Source organism: Rhododendron vialii, chromosome 7a, assembly GCF_030253575.1.
Source record: "Rhododendron vialii isolate Sample 1 chromosome 7a, ASM3025357v1".
Classification (NCBI taxonomy): Eukaryota; Viridiplantae; Streptophyta; class Magnoliopsida; order Ericales; family Ericaceae; genus Rhododendron; species Rhododendron vialii.
Window position 1 is genome coordinate 7,259,921 of NC_080563.1, and position 20,033 is coordinate 7,279,953.

General features: G+C 37.5%; 2 protein-coding genes and 1 pseudogene across 3 annotated transcripts; all 3 read left to right on the top strand.

Moving 5' to 3' along the window:
- The window catches only part of LOC131334693 (basic leucine zipper 23-like), a 40,190-nt pseudogene extending 20,164 nt beyond the window's left edge, over nt 1–20,026 (top strand).
- LOC131334684 (putative disease resistance RPP13-like protein 1) lies at nt 2,672–11,220 on the top strand. Of its 2 annotated transcripts, XM_058369855.1 has the most exons (5): nt 2,672–6,479; nt 7,101–7,205; nt 9,191–9,269; nt 9,410–10,719; nt 10,834–11,220. In XM_058369855.1, the coding sequence occupies exon 1, from the start codon at nt 2,715–2,717 to the stop codon at nt 6,378–6,380; it is 3,666 nt and encodes a 1,221-aa protein (XP_058225838.1). In that variant the 5' UTR covers nt 2,672–2,714; the 3' UTR covers nt 6,381–6,479; nt 7,101–7,205; nt 9,191–9,269; nt 9,410–10,719; nt 10,834–11,220. The 2 variants fall into 2 exon arrangements, with proteins under 2 accessions (XP_058225838.1, XP_058225839.1); XM_058369856.1 differs by lacking the exon at nt 7,101–7,205.
- On the top strand, nt 12,511–17,346 carry LOC131334695 (structure-specific endonuclease subunit SLX1-like). Its single transcript, XM_058369876.1, has 3 exons — nt 12,511–12,851; nt 13,536–13,642; nt 16,375–17,346. The coding sequence occupies exons 1-3, from the start codon at nt 12,589–12,591 to the stop codon at nt 16,566–16,568; spliced, it is 564 nt and encodes a 187-aa protein (XP_058225859.1). The 5' UTR covers nt 12,511–12,588; the 3' UTR covers nt 16,569–17,346.
- Nucleotides 20,027–20,033: the final 7 nt, after the last annotated feature.

A 20,033-nucleotide genomic window follows, 5' to 3' on the forward strand; every position in this document is an offset into this window, starting at 1 on the left:
AAAAAATTTAAACAGATTTATTTCAAAACAGTTTTTTTATTAAAACTTTTTTTTCAAAAACTATTCTTTTGAAAAAAAAAAAACTTTTTCTATTCAAAAACATCAAAGTTTTCAAAAAACTATTTTCTCTTTTTCTAATAATCTATTTTTATTAGTTTGAAAACTATTTTAAAAAATTATTTTCTATGTCACAATTTCTAGATTTTTATAAGTTAAAAAAATGATGTGGCAAGTTTTAGTTATTCAATTTTGATTGTATCATTGTGGACCTCTACATTGCTAACCTTAGCAACCCCTTAAATGAATAATAAAAAGATGATGTAGCAATTTTTGATTATCCACTTTTGATTATTCCACTGTGGATGCTCTAGGAGCAATCTTTAAAGGCATTGCCGGGTAGAGGAGCCAAAGTAAGCCTACAACTAGGAAGCCAATAGCTAGGACGGACAGTAGCAGTAAGACTTCCACGAAGTCTAGAAGGGGTTTTCACTTGAGCCAATCTTCGTATCGAGAAAGTAGTAATCTACTCTCGAGTCAGCTTATGTGAGATCCTCCTTCTTCCTAAGAATTCAGAATAATCAAACTTAACAACCTCTTAATAACTCATCAAAAAAAACTAGCAATCTTTTGTCAATAACCAAATTTAATAGTCTCCATATTTTCTCAATCAAGACACCCATCATTACACACAAAAATTTCTCTCTCCCTTTCAACAATATTTCTAAGAAAAATAATTCAAAATCTATTTTTTCTTCAAAAACTGTTATTTTATTTAAAAAAACTGTTTTTCACACAAAAATTATTTTTTTTCTTCAAAAATTGTTTTGATTTGAAAACTTTTTTCCCAAAAACTAGTTTTTAAAAAAAGAAGCTTTCAAAAAACGGTTTCCAATTTCTAATAACTTATTTTTATTAGTTTGAAAACTATTTCTAAAAAAGTATTTCTTATGTTCACAATTTTTAAATTTTTCTAGTTTGAAAATGTGATATGACAAGTTTTGGTTACTCAATTTTGATTAAGCTCTTGTGGACCTCTACATTGATAGCCTTAGAGCATCTCCAATGCACCATCCATTCCTCTATTTCTCCATTTGAGAGGATCATTTTTGGAGGAAATACCATTCCAACCCATCCTCTATTTTCTCCTTCATTTGAGAGGATTAAGGCCCCGTTCCGGAACGTAAAATAAGTCCTTATTTTTTAAGAAGACAATTTCAAGCTCAAAAATAATGAATTTATTGAAATCTAAAAATATGCAATATGGATCTAATTTGAAAAATCTCGATGAGCTCTTTTATACGGTGAAAAAAAATTTTAAAAATTATTTTTTATTTACACTATTTTTTAGTTTGAAAATATGAAATAAGTACTTATTTTTTAAGAAGGTGTTCTGGAACGGGGCCTAAGTGTGGTACTCCAAATATGGAGGATGGAGAAAAAAATGGAGGATGTCCTCCATTTCACTATTCACCCTCACCAAATCCCATTTTGTTCATCAAATTAGTTTTGATACACTAATCCTTTATAAAATTTGTACCAATCAAAAGATATGTACAATATCTTCAAAATAAGACCCATATTGAGTATTTTTTTAATGAAGTTAGAAAAATGAAAATTTGAGTTTTGGAGGGAAAGTGGGGAAGTTTGAGATTTGGGATGAGTTTTTAAAGAAATAGAAGTAGAAATAGAGTATTGGGTTGGAGTAAGATTTCCTCCAAATCACTTTTGCAATAAAATATATTATTTTGATACTCTCAAATGAAGAAATAAAGGCAAAAATGGAGTATTAGATTGGAGATGCTCTTAGCAACCCCTTAAATGAATAACCAAAAGATGATGTGACAACTTTTAGTTAGGCCACTACGGATGCTTTAAGAGCATCTACATTGTAATAAGCAAATTGGTATGGATAAACAAACTTAACAACAATGCTAAAAAAATACATTACATTGTAATAAGCAAAGTTACAAGTCTTTTAGCAAATAACCAAATTTCACTCATTCCATAACCAACTTAACAACTTTTACCAATAACCAAAACTCAATAACCAAACCTAATAACCAAATTCAAAACTAAAAAATTAAAAAACACCTCACATTAGAATCGTCTCATCAAGACGAATAATTTGGTGTGGTCGGGTGCGTGATTGGAACTCGTTTGCAATTGGACATAGGGGCATTACGTATTGGGTGGGGGGGGGGGGGGGTTTATAGGGATACAAAAATAACCAATGTGGAGGTCAAGTTTGTTAAGTTTGATTATGAACTAAATAGATAATCAAATGCTGACGTGACACATTTTGATTATTCCCATTGCGGATGCTCTAATAAGTGGAACAAATAGCACCACATTAGCTCCACCTCATCTTCTGTTAGACACATCAGCAAAATTCATCACTCAATTGACGGCAAGGACAACATTAATTGAACAATGATTTGCAAAATAGGGATTAAAAATTGGTACTAAAAGAATTGTAAGGACGATTTTAAAACTTGATTTATTTTATAGGGACCAAATTGTAAATAAGCCTATTACATTTATTCCATATATTGCAGTCTCCTGCCAGTCAATGCGCTCTATATATTCAGTCCATGAATAATAAAATAGACATTCATTCCATAGATAGATTCCGCTCACCCACATAACATAAGGTTGCAGAGGCTCCCAATCTTTGTTTCCCTACCATCTTCTGAAGCATAACAACAGAAAAAAACATGGCTGGAGAAGCACTTCTTGGCGCTGCATTTGGAGTGCTGCTCGACCGTTTGAGTTCCCCCGAGCTCATCAAGTTCTTCCGGGGTCGAAAGCATGACGAAAGTCTCCTCAAGAAGCTGAAGTTGAAATTGCTTGGACTTAATAAGGTGCTCAATGATGCGGAGGACAAACAGTTCACTGATCGAGCTGTAAAAGAATGGCTGGATGAGCTTAAAGATGCCGTTTACCATGCCGAAGACTTAGTGGATGAGATTGCTACTGAGGCTTTGCGGTGCAAGGTGGAAGCCGAGTACCAAAGCGGCCCAAACCAGGTACAGTCTCTGATCTCGTCCTTCACTAAATTATTTGACATTGAGATAGAGTCCAAGTTAGAGAGGATGATTGATATATTAGAAGATTTCAAGAGAGAAAAAGATGTACTTGGTTTGAGAGAAGTTGCTGGACAGAACTGTTCCCAAACCAGGTTGCCAACAACTTCTTTGGTGGATGAATCCTGTATTTATGGACGGGAGAATGACAAGGAGGAGATAATGAAATTGTTGCTCTCTGATGGAGAAAGTAGTAAGAAGATAGATGTAATTCCAATTGTTGGGATGGGTGGGGTGGGCAAGACCACCCTTGCTCAACTTGTGTACAACGATGACAGATTGTATGGGCACTTTGTTAAGAAAGTATGGGTATATGTCTCTGACGTATTTGATGTTTCAAGGGTCACACTGGCAATTGTTGAGGCAGTCACTGAGAGGGCTTGTGATACAAAGGACCCAAACTTGGTTGCGGTCAAGCTGAAGGAATCTTTGAGTGGGAAAAAGTTTCTTATTGTCTTGGATGATGTTTGGAACGAGAACTATGACAATTGGAACGCCTTGAGGACTCCTTTCAAATTTGGAGAACGCGGGAGTAAGATTATTGTTACAACGCGCAATGACGGTGTTGCATCTATAATGCAAACAGTTCCTATTCATCGTTTGCATGAATTACCAGAGGAAAATTGTTGGGAGTTGTTTTCCCAACATGCATTTGAGAATGGAGATTGCAATGAACATCCTAACCTTGAAAGGATTGGTAGGAAAATAGTTAGAAAATGTAAAGGCTTGCCTTTAGCTGCAAAAACATTGGGTGGTCTTTTGCGCTCTCAACGAGATGTTAAGGATTGGAATAATATACTGGAAAGTGCCATATGGGAATTATCGGAGGAGAAGAGTAACATCCTTTTAGCCTTAAGATTGAGCTATCATTATCTCCCCTCCCATTTGAAAAGATGTTTTGCTTTCTGTTCCATATACATTAAGGATTATGAATTCGACATGAAGGAATTAGTCTCAATTTGGATAGCACTAGGTTTTTTAAAGAAGCCCAAGAATAGTAAGACAATGGAAGAAGAAGGTTATGAGTGCTTTCACGAATTGCTTTCAAGGTCATTTTTTCAAAGATCAAATGCTAATGATTCTTTGTATGTCATGCATGTTCTTGTTCATGATTTAGCTCAATATGTGATGGGAGATTTCTGTTATAGGCTAGAGGATGGCAACCCGCACGGTATTGCTGAAAAGGTGCGTTATTTCTCGTTTGTTCAAAGTAGATTTGGTAGCTTTGAGAAGTTCAAGGAAATAAAAGAGGCCAAGTGTTTAAGAACTTTCCTACCATTAAAGCGTAGAGATATTGGCGGAGAGCGGTTGAGCGAAAAGGCTGTGGACGAGATTTTTTCGAGATTGACACGCTTACGGTTGCTCTCGTTGCCAGGACATAGGATTAGTGAATTGCCTCATTCAATTGGCAATTTGATACATCTACGTTTTTTAGACCTCTCCTACAACCGAATCAAGGAGTTGCCGGAATCAATTTGTACATTGTACAATTTAGAAACATTGTTGTTAGTTAGATGTGATCTTCTTACAACATTACCAGCAGATCTTGTAAAACTGATTTCATTGCGTCATCTTGATTTAAGCGGAACCAACTTAAAAGAGATGCCAGTGAATATAAGTAAGTTGAAAGATCTCCAACAATTACCTGTTTTTGTTGTAGGAAAGTGCGCAGGTCTTAATGAGTTGGGAGAGTTTTATTGCCTTCGGGGAACAATCTCCATCTCAAGATTGCAAAATGTAAAAAATGGCAACTATGCATTGGAAGCAAAGATGAGTGAGAAAGAGCACCTCGAAAAGCTAGCATTGGAATGGGACAGCACTACAGAGGATCCACAAATTGCAAGAGATGTACTTCAAAAACTAAAGCCTCATACAAACTTGAAGCACCTTGAGATTAAAAACTATGGAGGCACAGGATTTCCTATTTGGTTAGGAGATCAATCGTATGACAATATAGTATCGTTACGTTTGGTGAATTGCAAGAATTGCCTTTCCTTGCCCCCAGTTGGCCAAATGCCCTCTTTGAAAGAGCTTTCCATTGCAAGGATGTCGGGAATAACAAGCGTGGACCATGAATTTTATGGAAAGAGTAGTTCTTTAAGCAAATCGTTTCAATCTCTCCAGACTCTACGTTTTGAGTACATGTCGAAGTGGGTCGATTGGCGGATATTAGATGCTGGAGAGTTCCCTCGGCTTCAAAAGCTTGAGTTTATCGAGTGTCCCAAGCTGATTGGAGGCTTACCGAAGGTGTCTTCTCTCGTGAGACTTGAGATAAAGGAATGCCCAAAGCTTGTGGCTTCACTTCCGAATACTACTTCTATACGCGAGCTAGAGTTGAGCGAATGCCAAGGGATGCAGTTGCAGTGGCAGCGTGTTTCTTCTGTAGAAAAATTGCGGATTTCAAGCTTTTCCAGTTTGAAGAAATTTCCAAGCGAGGTGGTAGCACTAACAAATCTGAAGGAGCTGTATGTAGGGCAGTGTCCAAGGCTATACATCTCACCATCTGAGGAGATGAGCCAGTGCAGTATGTTCCTCGAAGATTTGGCCTTGAATCATTGTGAGAGTCTCAAATCCTTCCCACTAGGTTTATTCCCAAAGCTTCGATCTCTACGAATTTGGTATTGTGTAAATTTTGAGACCCTGTTGATTCCAGACGGGATTGAGCTCCAAAATCTGACATTACTTTCCATCGGTTATGCCAATAATGTGTTATCTTTTCCCTGCGGAGGATTACGTGCTCCAAATCTGTCTTATTTATGTGTCGAGCGTTGCGAGAAACTGAAGGCTCTGCCGGAACAAATGCACACCCTCCTCCCATCTATTCAGTCATTAGTGTTACGTTGTTGTCCAGAAATTGAGTCTTTTCCGGAAGGAGGTCTGCCCTCCAAATTAGGTCTTCTTGAAATCAATAATTGCAAGAAACTTGTTGGTGGCCGAAGAGATTGGGGTTTGCAAAAACTACCCTCTCTCGCACACTTGGATCTGTTTGAATCTGAAGATGTGTTGGAGTCATTCCCCGAGGAGGGGCTGCTGCCATCCACTCTTACATCTCTCCGTTTCGGAAATCTGCCGAATGTCAAATCACTCAACTTCAGGGGCCTTCAACTTCTTAGCTCTCTCAAATACATGCAGATTTGGAAGTGCCCTCAGCTCCAATCCTTGCCAGAAGAGGGGCTTCCCACTTCCCTCTCACGGCTGGAAATTCGGGACTGTTCATTGCTGAAACATCGTTGTCGCAGGGAAGAAGGAGAAGACTGGAATAAGATTGCTCGCATCCCTTTTATAGAAATCGGCTAAGACTGGCATAATATTGTTCGACAGAGAAATCGGTGATGAAGTAATCAGTGAATAAGTCTATCAACGATGTGCCATGGAAAACAAAAGCTTCCCACTCAGGTATTTTTCTTAGAATACTTCCATTCCCGTCATTATTTCATTCCATTCATCTTCAGATATTCTTGTGTTATTAAATACTCCATCTATCATTATTAATTTCTCAACCACTTCTCTTTGTTTTTGCATATGCGTAGATGTATGGGCTTCCACATTCATTTCTTTTCCTCATGATTATTTTAGTTATTTCTCCTTCTTTTTTTTGCACACCCAAAAAGGTGATCTGATCAAGCAGTATAGCAGATTGATTCAACCCCATTTCAACCTACGATTGCTAATACTACTACAAACAATAAAAATAACAACCACAAATGTAATTGGCCTTGGTGGCCATTCAAGATCATTCGAAATCATATTAATATTCGATTTTCATATTTATAAGCTGATAAAAAGTGAATAACTTGAAGAAATTCGATAAGTACAGGGTGATTAGGCATGAAGTGGAATAACTTGAGAAATTTGATATCATAAGCCTGTCCTTGTTAATTCTCTTACAAAAATTGAGCTGTTTGCCATTGAAGTTGGTGCTTCTTTAAGAATGGATGTTAAATTCTTTTTCAATGTCATGCAACTCACTTTATTTTTTGCTTGCTAAACAATTTTTTTCCCCTTACTTTGGATTAGGCGACGACCACAGCTTTCCAACGTTCTTATTTGGTTTTCACTTTCCACAATTTTGAAGTTAGCTTGACTGATAACAAATAGCTAGAGGAATGTACAACTATGGAGGTTTCATCTCTCATCTTTCTTCAGTATGTGCACTTTGTATTCTTTTCTGGCTTGTTTCAATATTCAATATAGTGATGGGAATGTTGACTAGAATTTTTTTTCTTCAAAAGATTGGAAAAATGATTCTTAATTGTATAAATCAGCAGAGGATCGCCTTTTCAATCGGTCCTATGGTGGTGCATTCCGCTTGGTTTAATGCTGAGCTACACAAGGGCTGATTTTTCTGTACAAGAAACCTGAAGTTCTGATTGAGTAGACTATTTTGGACCTTCCCTCGAGGGGTTTAGCCAAGATGTCAGCATTTTTCACTTGCATTTTCCAAATTCATAGTTCCCTTAGGTACGTGAATTCCCAGAGAAAATTGTGATATTGTTGCGTTGCTTTCCATTACAAACTACTTGGTCCTTCTATGTTCGGTAGAGCATCTAAGCTCTAATTCAGTGTACATTGACTTCCCAGAGAAAACTGTGATATTGTTGCGTCGCTTTCCATTACAAACTACTTGGTCCTTCTGTAGTTCTGTAGAGCATCTAAGCTCTAATTCAGTGGTTAATTTACAAACGTTGTTGACTTGTTGTTCTACTCAGCATAGCTCTTGCAGAATCACAAAATCTCAATCATGTGGCTTTTATTTGATAAAAGCTTACAACATGGCTTCTAAAAGCAGGCCGATTGAAATTGTATAAGCGATGGTCTATCATTTAGGCCGTGTTTGGATTAGGACTTTGTGGAGGGAAGCCCTCGTATTGCTTTGGCATTACACGATTGTGATCAAACCAGTTTCTATGAGCTGGCGTGAAAGTGTAATGGGCCTACTCTTTTTTATTTTAGTTTTTCTGTAGCAATTATATTGCAAATCCTATTTGGATGTTAGTGTTACATTCGGTACTTCCTTTGAAGGGGCACGTTAAGATCCTCTCATAATCCGCTTTATAGATAACCAAATTAGGATTCCTAATAAGAAAGAGGCACGCACATAGCTTTTTTTTGGTTCATACTGTGAGGATTAACTTGTGATCCTTGAAATATAACGCAGACAGATTCTCTCATCAAATGTCAGAATATTGGAAATCACAATCATTTCTTAGAAGAGACGCATATCTGCTAGATTTACAGATGTTTATGCATGTGTATGAACTACGAGGCTTTACTGTTTTTCATATTTTGTATGATTGTGAACTTTAAACCGCAATTACTTTGAGATTGATCCACCTCTTGGACAAGATCCAGTAAGAAAGGGGGTAGAGGAGAGAGATACAGATGTTTTGTTTGTTCCTGATTCTGATATTCCTGAACTACTGCATCTTCTTAAAGTTTTTATTATGGGCACTGAAGAGTTTCGAGTTGCGATTTAGGAGTTAATCTTGAACTTTGGTACTTGGTTAGACTATAGATCTTAGTTACAGCTTGTGCATAGAGGACATGATGCAAGAACATCAAAGAATACTGGTAAAATTGGGCCTCAAAAGGAAGTTTCGGCTATGTATCCAGCTGAGCCTGGATGTGTTTGGCCTATTGCAATTGTACTTCAATTAGATAGATCATAGTTTCGGGCTTGTTTATATAAGACATGAAGAAAGAACATGGGAGGATGCTTGTGAATTTGGGCCTCAAAAGGAAGTTTTAGGTTCTTACATAGATATCCAGCTGAGCATGGCCATGTTTGAACTTTGACTTTGACCTCTTGCAATAACACATGGGTTCTTGCAGCTTATTCTGTTATATCTTTCTATTCTTTTTGACTGTAGATTCCTACTTTCACTTCTAGGTTTGTATTTGGTACTTTCTTATGTGATAAGAAGATGGCTGTTGATGATGCCACCCAAAGCTTATTAGTTCGTAATAGGGTGTTTGATGGATAGTTTGTTTCTAGTTTTCTAGGTTAATATTCTAAGTAAAATAAGCTCTTCTACAATTTCTCCCAAGTAGGCTGCGTTGCTGAAACAACTGTGCCAGCTGATAATTTTGTGTCACTATCATGGCAGAGAAAGAAGTACCCAAGTCTCTGGCTTTTGATAACTTTCAGTCACAAGCAGGACATGCATCCCTCACCATTATTACCAGGTGCTTAATCTTTTTCATTTTGATGTACGGAATTACTAATATAGTTATGTTTCAGGAACTCTCTAACTCTAGAATTGTGCTACTTTGCTTGTAGTTATATTTTCACTCTTAAAATAGTTTATCCCTTCTTAATTCCGTAGGAAACAGTACCATCGCAACAGCAACAGCAAAAGCTGATCCAACGAATCCTTATGGGCGCAATTACCCAGAGTCATTGAGCTCTTCACATCGGAAACGTTATGGTGCTGCTGCTGCCCTTTATCAGCCAGCACCACAGTCTCAAATGTTTCTTCCATCCCAAGCACCTCAAGTTCAACAGGTATTTACATAATTGGTCTTAATTCCACTAGCCGACCCCAAGTGATTGGGACATAAGGCTCGGTTTGGTTTGGTTTTAATTCCACCAAGAAGTACATAAATGCTCATACTAAAAGAAAGATCTCCTAGCCGGAATTGCAATTCTCTACTTTGAAGCATATACAACTCTTATAAATGTTAGCCAGAACGTTTGGCGTTTACGATGGTAATATCATGAACCTGTTTTTTTATTTTTTATTTTTTTATTTTTTATTTTTATGGTAAGCAATAACATGAACCTGTTGATAGTCAACTGTTTCAATGTTGCATTGCGGCATACTGAAATTTACTCTTTAATTATCTTTTCTGGGAACCGGTAACCCCAATTATCAAACAGGACCTCCTGGTGGTGGTTCACTTGGCCCTAATCCATCTCAAGTAGGTCCGGTTCTAGGGGATTTATGTCCATTACTAGTGCAGGAGTCCAAAGATCTGGGATGGGTCCGACACAGCTCTCCAGCTCTACTCAGCCAGCACAAGTTCAACCCACCATAACTCCTGCAGACCCCCCCACCTACTGTACAGACAGTTGATACTTCAAATGTACCTGGTAACGGGGTTTCTTTTCCTTTTGTTTTACGTTTCGTGATTGTTTTAGTTAGACTCAGGACTTTAGAGGTTTCAATCCTTCCTTTTTGCAAATGATACACTTTCAAACATGTCAATGTGTGCCTTTTCAAGACCTATGAATGGAACCAGTTAGGTATAAGTGCTAAAACTATGTAATGATGAAAGGATAACCTTTAAGAAAGTGCGGTTTGAAATCTTCATATTTTGGAGAAAATGAAAAATATACCATAAAGATACTGCCTCGTCTAATGTGTGTTGCTCATGTGTGAAAAATGTGCTTCAGCCCAGCAAAGACCTGTCCTTATGACCTTGACAAGTCTTTTTACTGAGACATCAGAAACTTTGGGAGGTTCACGTGCAAATCCAGTTAAGAAGCGGGAAATTGAGGGAATTCAAGGAAAATAGGTGCCTTGTTTTGCCAAGCTTAAAAGAGGGGGACCTCTCAGAAAATGCTGCTGGAAAGCTTGTTCAGCTTTGTCGGTCCTTGGACAACGGTGATTTCGGTACTTCCCTTCAACTCCAGGTACCACTCTTCCTACCTTAAGCTTAACCTTGAGTGTAATTAATCACTTTCTTTTCCCCACTTTTATGTCTTTTCCCTTTATTTTGATCCATGCATTTATACTGCCTCGCACAGGTGCAACCTACCCCTAGTGACTGGATGTGCAATTTCTGGTTAGCAACACTTCAACGAATGATCAAGACTTGGCAACTTATGAGATGAATTGGAACTGAAAACTCCACCAAGCATTAAAATTGGACTTTGAAATTCTGTCATTGTGGTGCTATGCCCAGGATCTGATGCCTTTAAATATACAAGAACTCGCATTGTCTGACAGGTTACCGCAGGCTTATGGTTCCAATTTCTTTAAAACCAGTAAACAGATGGAAGTTCTCAAGACATTTGTGGACTTTGCTGATTGTTTCACGGTTATATTTTGTAGTGTTTAGAAATAGTTATGAACTAGTCATGATTTTTTTTGTCCACAGTTCATACATTAAGTTGCTTTGGGTGATTAGCTTCCAACTTCTTGTCCCTTCTGTTTTTGGGAGGCCAATGATTTGTACTTGTAATGACTATTGACCAAGATCACTCCCTGTTTTGGCGATGGTGTTTCATTTTTGTTTGGAAAAAATCCTCTCCAATCTCTGAAATGTATTGGACCATTTAGTTTTGTGCATTTGTGAGCTCTTTCTAAATCCACTTAGATTATCGAAACCTTTCGTTTTTTTAAGGTCATCGAGATTATCAAGTATGCCGAATTTCCTGTTGCTTGGATAGCAACTAACAAAAGATCGTTAAAGATTTACCTTGGATGTAAAATTGGTTCAATTAATTGGAACGCCTTTTTTAAGATAAATGGGTTTCCTAACCAAATTATTAATCATTATTTTCAGACACTCTGAACATGATTTTTTTCTTTTTGATCGTTGCTTTGAACTTGTTTGGTAATGATTAAAGACAATGATTTTTGGGTAAAGGGGAAGAAAACCTTCGAAGGGTTTCGATGTGTTCTTTTGTAGCTCTCTATTCAGGTATTGGAATGTTTTTATACCTGGCGGCTCACTTAAACTGTACTTGCGCGTTTTGGCGAATACGATTTTTCTATTGACCGAGTAATCTATGATGGAGGATTAACTAGGACTTCTATTTTTAAGATGGTGTTCATTTGTAGGTCATGATATAGAAACAATTTATGCAAATCTAGAGACAATTCATGCAAATCGTGAGAATTTCATGGTACGTCCACAACAATTTGGGTTGTTCGATTAAAAAAAACATAAATGCTAGAGGCACATCAGTGTGCCACACCCCTCTCACATATAGGGGGACCCACTGAAACGAGCCACATCTGTATGTGAAAAGGGTGTGGCGGTTGAGGTGTGACACAACTGATGTGCCTCTAGCACCTTCAAAAATTACATTTGTCTTAAAACGTCAAATAAAATTACACGACTTCTGTTGTCACTATTCAAAATGTTCGTTTGTAGATCACTACCTAGAGATCAATTTTATGGTGCATCCACAACTATTTTTTTAAATCAATTTGTTTAGAACTTACTCCTTCCTTTTTGTTTAGAACTTATTCCTTTCGTTCTAAATAAGTGTTTGGTGCGCAAAACTAAGCCTTATAAAATATGCATGTTTTTCATTAAAAAATTTAATTTTTTTTCACAACCTAATAGAACTCATTGCTGATATTAATTTGCTTAAAAAAATTAATTTTTTTAATAAAATAAATACATCTTCCTAAAGACCTAAATTTGCTCGTTAGATATTTATTTAGAAACTTATGGAATACTACTTATACATGGTAGGTTTCCCAGATGCTCCAATTTTCCTCCTTTACCAATAAAAAACCAATCCCCACATGGCCACATAACATACGAAATGACGAGACTACTATCAAAATCATTCCCATCTTTGAAACCCCATCATATTCATCATCGTGTTGGTAGTAGCCCTAACCCTAATTCTGTCCCTTACAATAAACCATCACAAAATTCTCCCTCCTCGCCTCTACGACCTTTTCATTATTCCCCATCACCATCATCTTCGTCTTCAACGAAGCATCCATGGGCGGTATACCTCATTCTCTCCACCAATACCCCAATCAAAACGTATGTTGGCGTCACCACCAATTTCTCTCGCCGGTCTCTCTCTCTCTCTCTCTTGAGAATCGCCGATTGTTTGTTGCAATTAGTCAGCTTAGTATTATTGTTATGATTACTACGGCTTATTCAGGACATTAATTTTGAATTCTGCTTTGTTTTATGTTGATGATGTTAGCTAGTAGGATCATGTAGATTAACCCAATGTGCTAATTAATGTTGCCACGTGGGTGTTTTCTGTGACTGGATATATGTTAAATGAATGATGAATTATATCAAAGCACAAGTTAGGAAAATCTAAAAAAATTAAATAGAGCTTTTGGTTTGTGAATGTGCTTCCGATTCAGACTGTTAGAGTAACAGAAGGTATCATAGCTTTGTGATTTGTGCTATACTTGTTACGGAGGATCTTTAATCTATATTCCAGTAACAAAACAACTAGTTGAGGTTCGTTTAATGTGTGAAAACTGAAAAGGGTGAAAAATTCCTTCGACTTAGGGGGTCATCTTAAAGCTGGAGAAATTGAAAATACTGCCTTGGTCCTGTTTCCCTATGCAGATATACTAATATGACATTTTGTGTTTTTAAATTGGGTTGTCGTTCCTGTTTGCACGAGTTACTTGCATAGTTGCATTCACTCTTTTTGTTGCAAGATTACAAAAATATTAATCCCAGCGCATATGTGATGTAGAAGCAATTTTCTAAAAGATTGTTGTTCTTTTATAGCCTGAGACAACATAACGATGAACTGAAAGGTGGTGCAAAAGCTTCCCGTGTTGGAAGGCCATGGGTTTGTGCATGCATTATTCAAGGATTTATGGACCGAAGTGAAGGTATTTAACTAGCCTAAAGCTGTAGAAGATCACGAGACTACGTTAACTGTAGATAATTTGTTTCAGCACATATGCACAAGTGCAATTTTGTTCACCCCCTTAAAAGATGATGAATATTACCTTCCTTCCTATTGGTTGAAACGGTGTGGATCCCACCACAAAGTGATGTCATGCTTACCATGCAATACACTTTGTGGTATGCATGACATCACTTTGTGGTGGGATCCACACTATTTCAACCAATAGGAAGGAAGGTAATGTTCACCCTCTTAAGTGGAGGGTGAACAAAACTCAACTCCATATGCACTGTTCTGCAACAATTTCTTACACAATACTTGGAATAATCACTTAGCTATATATGTTTGCCTTCCACCAAAGCATTCCACCGTTTTGGGTGATATTTGACCTACTGAAGCCAGAACCACCTAGTTTCACGATGTTGTAATACAAAATGATTATGAACTTTACGGGGTCTTTCAAACACAGCTATATTTTAGCTTGGTTGCTGAACTTGCTGCCATGGATAAACCAAACGAAACAAAACTGAGTGTCAAGTCTCAATTAATTGGGGTAGGCTACATGGGTCTTTTATGTGTTCTTTTGTGTGGTAATTATCCATATTATTAGAAACCAAAGAGAGAATCCTCAAGAGGTTCAAAGAACAAAGGCATGAGCCTGTACAAGAAAGAATACAAAACTAAAAAAACTAAAGCCTATTAAGTAGAAATATCCTAGAGAGAAATGTGCCAATTCTGGCATAGCTTATAGGCTAAAGAAGTACGCTTGATATTCCTGCTGTGGGATGCTTTGACCCTTAATTCAAATCTGATCTGCACAATAACAGCTGAAGGAGGCCTTTGAATGCCTCCAAAAACTCTACTATTCCTCTCTTGCCAAACAAAATAAACCGCTGCAGCAAAAACAAGCCTCATTAGAAGATTTGGAAAACCCTTCCCTTTAAAATTGGAGCAGAACCAGGCAATCTTCTGAGATCAAAGGGCAGGACCCAGAGGAATGCGACAAAGATCAGTAATGGCAGCACACACCTGACTGGAGAAGGAACAATCAAAGAGGAGATGTTCCACAGTTTCAGGAAATTGATCACATAAGAACAAGTAGAGCTAGCAATGACACCCATTTGTGATGTTTATCCTTGGTCCTTAAGCTTCCTCTAACAGCCATCCATAGAATAAAACTATGCCTGAGAATATTTTTTGAGAATCAAACAACCTTGTGCCAAGGTACAACAAGATAGTGAGTCCTAAACGCATTCCAAGCATGAGAGGCTTGATACTTGAATGAAGGAGAACCAGTCCAAATAACTGAGTCAGGAACATTGGGATGAGGAAGAAAAGATGGACATGAGAGAGAGAGAATGTTCCTAACGCACAACCCTAATAAAAAAGAAGATAGAAATGAGTTGGAGTATCTAGGCCCTACAGAATAAAAACCACCTTCAAACACAAATGAAAAAGGACCAAAACAGACTCCAACGGTTTGTTGGAATCCTGAAACCACCAATAAATCTAACAGAATCCATTTAATTTGCGTGTTGGCTGTCCATTACCTAACGCACAACCCTCCTTTTTTAATCTGGGATTGTTTGAACCATAGAAGATAAGGGTTAAGGCACTAAGCAGTGGCGGATTGTAGAAGGGACCAAAGGGGTCCCCTGCCCCCCTGAACTACATATAGCCCCTATAAGACCCTGCTATTTGTGTTTTCTTTCATTTACCCCCTTGAGAAGCTACATTAGTGCCCCAAGGTACTTTAAGATTATCAACTGGCCCTCCTATGAACTAAAAAACGCCAAAGCAAATTTTTGTTTCTTTTCATTCATATGATGCATTTTTGTTTTTATTATGCATTGGGTTTTTTTTTTTGTTGCACATTTTGTACATTGAATCTAATTGTTCTTGGAGTTTCTTTTCTGATTAGGACTGTTGATCATTTGCTATTGAGTTTTTCAATTAGAATATCATTAACAAGTGGGCTGTCTAAGCTAAATTTTTGAATCTGCCAATGACTCTAAGCGTGAAATAGGCTTGCTGCCCTGAATAATTTGCATAAAACATTTTAGCTACTCCCAACAAACTAATCTTTGATGGCCATTTGAGAGTGAGAAATTCATTGACAGCTGGATATCTTTAGCTAATAATTCTAAGAGTTGATTTAGCATGTAGTAACACTTATAAATCTTGTACCCTCTACTAGTCATGATAATTCGTACAGGGTACAACCGATTTCTTTCTTCTTTTTCCTTCAGAACAAATTAATGTGTTTGCTGTCAAGTTACTTGAGAAATCTAGTAGTTTTCATAATTTCTGTTCTCAGAGTTCTAGTCCATGACATACTTTTGGTAATCAACTATTGATGCCAAATGTACTTTGTCAGTTGCTTGTTATGACCTATTTCAATTAACGTATGTATGATGCTGTTTGATTATTGGTTATCTTCCAAAGAATACTATATTAATTAAAAATGTTTATTTTAGTGTCCGTTAATGTCATTCAACTTCAAGTAGGTCCCAGATGCTGTAGTTCATTACACACTCCGTTTGTAAGATAGGTGTGGAAATATTTTTATTTTGCGTATATTCCTTATTTTCTTTCTTGTTGAATTCACTTATTCATACTGTTGCTTGAGGTTTTTACTTCATATACTTCTCCATTTGTTATGGGGTTCTTATTGGATGAGGCTGCTTATTTATTTTCCATCGTCTCTATTCGCAGCATGTGCATTTGAATCGAAATGGAAGATCTTTTCAAGGAAGCTGCCCCGGAAAATGAAAATTGATGAGACAGAGAAACAACTTGACAATGAATCACTTCTGCTACTGCGACATAGGCAAGCAGCTCTAAATAGGGTCAAAAGTTCGATTGATGGCAATCACTTAGAAATTCACTGGCAATTGGATCCTTGGTGATTCTATCATATTCATTTTCTTTTCCTTTGTGCTATGTGTGATCTTGGATTCGCCAGGGGAGAGAAAATTAAATTCAAACATACTTACTCATTTTTTCAGGCATACTAAGTAAAACTTGTATTTCCGATAAATATCATTTCATTCTCTTCTTGGTTTTTGAAGTCATCAAAAGACAAAAAAAAAATAGTTTCTTTCTCTATAAATACGGTATTTATATCTCTTATCAATTCATATCTTTTCTCTCTAAAGATCCGTGATCCGTTCATAGTGTTATAAGAATATTTGTAATCTTCTTTGCTATGTTGATTCGTAATTTTATAATAATCTGATTTACGGATGATGTAATCTTGTAAAACTGTTGCATTTCATATTCCGTTGTACAATATAACCCATGTTTATGTATGAGTATAGCCAACTTTGCTAATGTATGACAACCTATTGGCCACAAGCACAAGTATGGATATGAAGGTGTTTGAAATGAGATTTTGCATTTCTTGTACCAGGTGTTTTGTTTTTGTTTTTTTCCTATTTTGTGAAGTTTCGTTTTCCCAGCGTTGAATGAAAGAGAGAGAAGATAATCATGATCTATTTGCAGATGAGATACACATGAACTACATATAGAAACAAGAACCACGTCAGTCGGAGCATTTCTTTTACCATGTTATATAATCTGTTTTGTAGATTCACATTCTCTTTTTCAGACAGTTGGAGAACCATGAAGATATTCCCTCTCTAGCAGCCCATTTGGGTTCTTTGGTTTCTATTTTCTTTCTCAGCATTTGCGTTTTTGCAGAATCAGTTTATGTTTGAAAAGATCCATCTCTTGGGCCAGAATCTTTAACTTCTTTTGCCACAATTTCAAGAATTCATAGAGTTGTATCATTCGCATCCTCTTAATAATGGATAGCGGGATAAACAGCGAGGATAAATGCTCAATCCTCACTTGGCAACGGTGCTAACGCAATTTTGTGCAAGGTATACATCATTTAGTGCTTAATTATTCTTAATGCAAAGTTTGTGCAGTGAGATGACTATCTGACAGGTACATTGCCCCTCGAAAATGGCAAGTAATGATGCTGGTTTTGTTATGCTTGCAGACTTGCATTTGTCGCAAGGGCTGCAAATGAACCGAGCTATTTGTGAACAATAAGCTCGATTTGGTAAAGGCTTGTGAACAAGTTTCGAGTTCGAATCAAACTTAGAAAAGCTTGGCTCAAGCTTGACTCGCCAAATTTTCATTGAGTTTGAGCTCGAGTTCGCCAAAAACCTTAATGAACAAACCTGAACATTGTAAAGCTCAGCTCGTTTGCAGCCCTATTTGTCGCTAGAAACAAGAAACATAGTACTTGGGTAACGGTGCTCGAAACTTATTATTAAGAAATTTTTTAGGAAGGACCCGTCTATCTCTATTAGCATGGCTAAGCTTTGTTGGTTCTTGGAGGGAGAAAAATCTCAATTTCTCTCCCTCATTTTACATTTGCTACAAATTTAGTATAGTTACACATTATAGATACCTCCATATTCTACCATCCAATTTTGCCTATACCACCCCTTTCCCATGTGATCTTCATCTATATAATTCATCTATGAACATATCAATTTGTAGTGAAAGCCTGAAAGGTTATTTGACAATATTTTCATTCCAGATTTTCCGTTCCTGATTCAAGAAATTTCTGCTTGCCACAGGTATAAAAAAAATGACAAAGGAGCTGCTTGATTCTCACAAATAATTGAACCATTTATGTGGTCATAAGTTTTTTTTTTTTCCCCCTTAGCAAAAGAAAGGCTTTATTAATCCTTGAGAAACGTTTACAAAGATTAAAGAGAGCACGAGTACAACGGCATCACAATCACAGCTATGATCCCAACTAGGTTGGCACCGAAGACGTGGACAATCGCATGCCACCTGGTACCCCGAAAGTAAGAAAGGAAGTTCAGAAGAAACCAACCAAGGACATACAAAGATCATCATCTCAACTAACTAAGAACAAACTAACTCCAAAGGCTCACTACAAACTAACCCTCATCCACATTTATGTGGTCATAAGTTATAGTACCAAGTAGTTAAGATCCTGAGCATATTAAACCAGAAACTAAAAAGGTAACCGAGAATCTCCTGCTTCCCAATCTGATCAAACCCATCCCTTTCCTAGATTCTGTACAAAAGATCTCCTCTTTTGGGCACACTCCTTACCCCATCTGGGGTTCTTATTCCCTTCTCCACTTCAACTGTGTCTGCCTCAAAATCTTGACTTTATGCCTAATTTTACTTTTCCTGGATTATCTCCATGTGGGTTTTCTTTTGACTCCTCGAGTAAGTTTCTGGCTTCTGATATGGTAATACAATCAATCTCTATTCACGTTTGAAGGTGTTCTATGCTCATAAGTCAAAGAAAATTACTGTTGTTGATGTATGGGGTTTTTCTTGACTAATGGGAGTTGTTCTGTGGGCACTTGAAATCTCAACATATTCTTCAATTTGCATAGATTCTGGATTGGATTTAAAGCAATCATGGCATCCTACTTTTTCATGGTTGGGTTTTGAAGTCAAATTTGGTGAAAATTATCACTGTTCTGTTTTATTAGTCCGGAAAATGAGAATTGTGGCTTGTGTTTGAACTAGGGTTTCATTTGGGCAAGTGAAAAAAAAAAAAAACATGGATGATGGTGAGATAGAGATTCCAGACCAGGGTTTTCTATCAAATCTCTATCCTTCAAGTACCATTCAGACATCTTCATCAATACACTCATTTCTTGATGAATTCTTGAAGAAAACAAGAACATGCACTCACACCCACACGTGCAACCCTCCGGGCCCCGACTCGGCCCACACCCACGTGCTACCACACACACCCGGTTATTTCCCTCCGGAGAAGAAAATCCGGTGGGAAGACAACAGAGGCCGTTAGGGAACAGAGAAGTGGTGCGAAAGTACACAGAGAAGAAGAAAGCACACACGGCTTACTTAGAAGAGGAAGTCAAGAAACTGAGGCTGTTGAACCAGCAGTTGGTTAGGAAATTAAAAGGGCAGGCGATTCTTGAAGCCGAAATCTTGAGTCCGAGAGAGGTGCTGACAGATCTCAGAGGGAAGATTGATGGTGAATTGGGTGTTTTCTCACTGTGCAATCTTACTTCTAGCTTTAAGGAAGGTGGTTATGGGTTGGACTCGAATGGGCGTGCATTGGTGTTAGAGTGTGGGAATGAGGTTCCATGCTTTCATCCTCATTTAGGTGCATCTGTGGTGGTTAGTGGTGGTGGTGCCCGGTGGGAAGATAGCTGTCCCATAGGAAGAGAATTGTCAACCTGCGAAGGACGACTGTCGAGCTAACATGAATGATGTAGTGAGTGCGCGCTGACGAAATCTGAAGGGCAAGATCTCGTCTTGTTGTAACTTTCTCAAATCCTTTGATTGTCCCGTTTTGATACTGCTTAACTTCAGAAAGCAGATAGTACTTCTGTTGATAT